General features: G+C 31.9%; 1 protein-coding gene across 1 annotated transcript; it reads right to left on the bottom strand.

Annotated features, from left to right (window-relative positions):
• Positions 1–4,350, bottom strand: LOC142527809 (bidirectional sugar transporter SWEET16-like). Its single transcript, XM_075632754.1, has 6 exons — positions 4,110–4,350; positions 3,871–3,907; positions 2,936–3,146; positions 2,328–2,489; positions 1,658–1,777; positions 1–476 (listed from the first exon to the last, which is right to left on the bottom strand). Exons 1-6 carry the CDS (start codon positions 4,141–4,143, stop codon positions 177–179), a joined length of 864 nt encoding a protein of 287 aa, XP_075488869.1. The 5' UTR covers positions 4,144–4,350; the 3' UTR covers positions 1–176.
• Between the last annotated feature and the right edge of the window lie 902 nt (positions 4,351–5,252).

Raw genomic sequence — 5,252 nt, 5'->3', positions numbered from 1 at the left:
GAGAGTGCAAGTCTTCGTATGATCTAGAGTATCGAAATCTCGATGTTCATAAATAGAATACATCGATCCGAAAATAAGGAAAACAAAATCACCCCGCCATATGTTAGAAAGTTAGGGAAGTGTTCTAATGTTCGAATAATTTGGATATCGATAAAACACAATTATATATCAATGAATTATTGAAAACCTTTCTCGATGTCTCTTTCTTTTAATATTTCCAACTCATAAGGGCTCATAGAACTTGTCTTAGTAATATTTTGATTGTATTGTCGAGCAACGGATGGCTTCGGAAGGCTCTTTCCTTTGTTAAGGCTTCGATTTTTCATGCTTTCATTGAAATCATGCATTTGAATGACCCCTTCGAATAAATGGGCCGACCCTTCTTCTTCCGTTGGATCCTCAATCGACTTGTTCTTATAGAACGCGTACAATATTAATTGGGCCGAGCCCAACAAAAATCCAATCCCATTTGGTACCTGCACGGAATGGTATCCAAAAATTATAACAAAAGCAAATTTTAGTAAATTAAGTCTTTGTAAGACGATATCAGGAATTTTTATCTATGAGACGAGTCAACCCTATCGATATTCATAATAAAAAGTAATACTCTTAGCATAAAAAGTAATTTTTTTCATGGATGACCCAAATAAGAGGTCTGTCTCACAAAATATTACCCGTGATACCGTCTCACACAAGTTTTTACCATTTTAGTATATAATAAACTTTTTTCCCTCTTTTTTTTTTTTTAATAAAAAACAGTTAATTCATCTATTTTTAAAAATTCTTCTACAATGTTTTGTTTTTTTTTATCAATGCAAGAATACCATCCTAACATTTTGACCATCATATATACATTTTTTGGATTGTCAAAATATTATAATGGTACATTATTGCACTAATTACTAAATTTCAAATTCAAGCCCTGTAAATCTAAGTACAGTCACTAAAATTCATGATGGATTCTAGAAATAATTGATTTGGGCCCATTTGAAATTCAAGTTTACCCAAAAATGTGCTCACAAAAAAAATGAATACTTTTAACAGTGGGTATACATAGATAATTATCTACAATTATCCCCTTTCTAAGTGCTACTTCATCATTGGAGTAAAAAAATGGGCAAAAATTTGACTATATTCTACAATTACCCACTAACTCCATCATTGGTGCATAAAAAGTGGGGCAAAATTTGACTAGTCCCAAATCAAGATGTTAAGAATGTACATTTTTTAACCAAATTGTTTGGTTTGCATCAAAAGGAACATTAAATTTAGTTAGGCAAGTAAAAGCCATTCTTGCCAAAATATGATGAACTTTGAACTTTAGAACATGCTAATGCAATCTATATATCACATTAGTCTAACTAATATTTAATTATGTACTAGAAGAATAGGACAAAAATTATTTAAGAACCTCACACTTTGTTCGACTAGTATAGTTAACATAAGCTAGAAAATTCATTACTGCTAAAAAGACATATTAATAAAAAAAATAAAAATAAAACCATAACTTTTGGATTTTTTTAAATAATTCGAAAAAAAATTATTAAAAGTTTAAAATAAATTTCAGTTAAAGAAAAAATATTTCACCAAAAGAGAACGAATTTTCTCTCGATGAATCAACAGTGATAAATGATAGGGTAAAATAAAGTAAGCTTACCCCGATATAGAAATCTTTAATGAGTACCGCATAGGCAGACCATATCCCACCGTTGAGAAATTGGAAGAAAGAGAGGAAAAAAGGCATGTACTTCACGCTTTTCATCTGAATTACCGTTTTCTGCAATATAAATATTTGATCAAATTATATATATATATAATTTACATGCTAACATTAAAAATTAAAGAACCAGTCCAAAAATCATTCTTTAAATTGTTCGAGTAGGTCTCTTGTAAGACGGTCTCACGAATCTTTATTTGTGAGACGAGTAAACCTGTGAGACAAGTAATACTCTTAGCATAAAAAATAATACTTTTTCATGAATGATCCAAATAAGATATCTGTCTCACAAAATACGACCCGTGAGACCGTCTCACACAAATTTGTGACAAATTGTTCTAGGTAGAGTTTTGGTAATCTAACTAATTAAAATTTAATGTAATAAAGTGATTTTTGTTTTTGCACATTTAGTCACTCATTACTAATTTTACGTTCATAGTCATGCCAGTGCTCCGATGAAAATCATACGATTTGACAAATTAATTAATTAGATTACAAAAATTATTCATGCCGACTTAAAATAGCGATTTTATGATTTCCCCTTTAAAATTTTTTATATTTTGAAATATATAATGGTAATATTTGGCAAATTATATTGAATAGATATTACCATAGCAGCGAGAGGTGCAGCATACATCCCAATAGTCAATGCTGCACACAGGATTCCAATCAAAGTAATGCGCAGACTCCCGTGGAAAGCAAGCTGAGTAACAAGTATTACAGCCCCAAGAAACCCAATGTTTATTGCTGCCACCAATTTCATATATTTAATCTGCATCAATTAAAATTATATATGGATGTTACAGCTGGTCTAAAAATTTTTGAAAAATATCTTATAGCATGGAAAATCGCACTCATTTATGTTTCCTTCTTTATGATTTAAATGGTCTGTGCGTGGACGAAAAAAACCAAAATTGAAAAAACAAAGATAACGGACAAAAAGAAAAACTTACATGATCAAAATTGTAATTTTTATCCTGACATGTAATTTTCTATTCCAAGAAGTATGATACTCAATAATACTGGTTTGGACCCGGTGATGTGAGCAGCAAGGTGCCGTGCAAACTAAAGGATCCAAACTCCAGTAATACAGTATAGAGAGCAAAGATCATGCCTTGAATAGAATCGTCGAATACCCGAAAAAAATAAACAAACAAACAAATTCGCAGACGCACGACATAGATAAGAAAGGTGAAGGAATAATGGATTCTCACTGGCCTTGATGATGTTTGAGGCGTAGATGAGAAAGAGGGTAACATAGACAACATGCAAAGTGGCTCCAGCACCATTGACTGTGACAATTAACAATCCCCCACTCTTTAGAAGTCCATAATATGACCACAAGCTGGTGCTCAATAATGTGGTTATGTAAGTGACTCCTTTGTAATTCTCTGTAGATTTCTTCTTAACTATCTGCTTAAAGGTTTTCCTGAAACAACATAACGTACGCTAGTAATTTAAGAATTGAATATCACATTATTAATTAGCTTTGAATATAATGAAAAGTGAAATCCAAATGGGCTACGAATGAACACGAAACACATTCTAACCAATATTGTGATTGAAATCTGTTCTCAGTCGACAAGAAAGCAAGAAAATGAGACAGTACTCTAGAGATCGGTGTGCTTGTAGCGTATCCTAAGTTGTCTTGTTACGTTTCAGAGGTTTGAATATGGAGACCTTTTCTCAGTAGATAAGAGATCAAGAAAACGAGACAATTCGTACTCGTACGCAGAAATTTGTGCTTGTAATGTATCCTAAGTTGTCTTATTTCATAGTTATAATTAATTTAAAGTTTCTGATATAAAATGTTTCATTTAATTTATACTAGGGTGTTATGATAAATTTGAAATCCATTATAATTAATAAAAAAAATAGCTAATTGAAATTTGAAATTCATTGTAAAACAAACTTTAACTAACTCAAACAGAGCTATATGGATTTGAAATCTTTGGTTTCAATATAAATACAACATTTAAATATGTGTCATTGATTTTCAAAATGAAATCCCATAGTTTCAAAAAAAAAAAAAAAACATAAAAATCAATGTTAATAAGGCAATATTTTTATCCCTCCATATATATAATCAAGGGTATATATCTACAAACATAACAAGTGATTTGAAATCATTAGAACTATTTAGCCATACTTACATAGGAGACGCGAACATGAGAATAGAAACCACATTCCCTGCGGTAAAAGTAGGAAAAAATGTTAGTTTTCCCAAAACATCTCTTCGAACAATACTAACGAAAGAAAATACTCAATTCTTGAACTTTATTTAAAATTTTAGAGACGACGTAAGGAAAAAAAACCCACAAAATCCGTAGTTACTAAAACATATATCAACGCAACGTGTGCGAAAGAAGCTGGTATAACTCTTGAATTGTACCTATAATTCCGAGGATGAAGCTTAAGTTAGCCATAAAGGGATCACTGATAAAGTTTTTTTTTTTTTTTTTGGTGTTGATGGGGAATTTGATCCAAAGATTGAGAAATCGATGAAGAGAGTTGATTAAATAAAGGGAATGGATGTGCACAGCACAGGTACGGCAAAAACGGTTGCTATAGATAGACGGCTAAGGGCCAAGAATACGAAGTTGATATACGTGGCCCGCGGTGGTGCTTAAAGAAAGTTGGTGGTACTTTAAATGGATTCTGTGGTAATGGAAATCTGATATTTTCACCAGTCTGTTGACACGTCGAGTATTGTAATTTTCATCTACGGTTATCTTTATTTGAAGCATTTCCTTGTGTTGATTCTGGAAAAAGCTTTATTGGTGAAGAAATTTGTCGGCCATCAACGTGTATTTCTTCTGTTTTTTTTTTTTTTTTTTTCACGTGGGATATGTCCTTCTGGTTTAGTACTTGAGGCCCCATCAACTTTTCGGGTGGCGAAATAATTGCGAGTGATGGTGGCAAAACAAACATGCATCAGCCGACAGAAATACCTTCCGGGCCGGCCTCATGCCAATCTTCTCCGTACTGACGATTCATGTTCCTTTTCTTGATCAAATTCCCAGCTTATAGTGTTTGGAGTAATTGGGATAATTCTCCAAACTTTTTTTTTAAAAACCATGATGCTAACTACTATACATGACAATGCTATATTATTTTCATATTAGTCATTCATGTCGAAAAAATACTAAATTATATAAAAAAAAATATCTTGTTGTTTTGCATTTTTCCTTATGCACCAATGTAATTTCATTATATCAATTAAATACAAATTTTTAACTGATGTTAGTTAAGGAATTTAAATACTTGTATTGTCTGAGTTTTGTCACACTAAAAAACACAAATTGTTAAAGTTAAAATTATATTATATTTTGATGATAACAAACAATTGTTGATTTTTAATCTTATGTTTGGTGATAACGAACCGTTGTTAGCTTTAAGTTGTCTTAGTTGGTTGTTCAATTGATGATATGTTGTCCTGCTGGATGAGCTCTGGCTTCTTGACCAACTTTACTGGACGATCAAAAGGCTGTTTTGTTAGATCTCGGTTTTCTCGTGCTCCAAACGCAGCGGAAGT

The sequence above is a fragment of the Primulina tabacum genome, chromosome 15, assembly GCF_025594145.1.
Source record: "Primulina tabacum isolate GXHZ01 chromosome 15, ASM2559414v2, whole genome shotgun sequence".
Classification (NCBI taxonomy): Eukaryota; Viridiplantae; Streptophyta; class Magnoliopsida; order Lamiales; family Gesneriaceae; genus Primulina; species Primulina tabacum.
Note: the sequence above shows the minus strand (reverse complement) of the source record. Positions and strands in the feature narration are given on the sequence as shown.

Bases quoted from the DNA above. Each gene is read 5' to 3' on its own strand.
- LOC142527809 (XM_075632754.1), bottom strand. From the start codon at position 4,143: ATGGCTAACTTAAGCTTCATCCTCGGAATTATAG. The intron at 3,908-4,109 runs GTACAATTCAAG...CTTTTACCGCAG, and splicing joins CTTCATCCTCGGAATTATAG to GGAATGTGGTTTCTATTCTC. The intron at 3,147-3,870 runs GTAAGTATGGCT...ATGTTGTTTCAG, and splicing joins CTCATGTTCGCGTCTCCTAT to GAAAACCTTTAAGCAGATAG.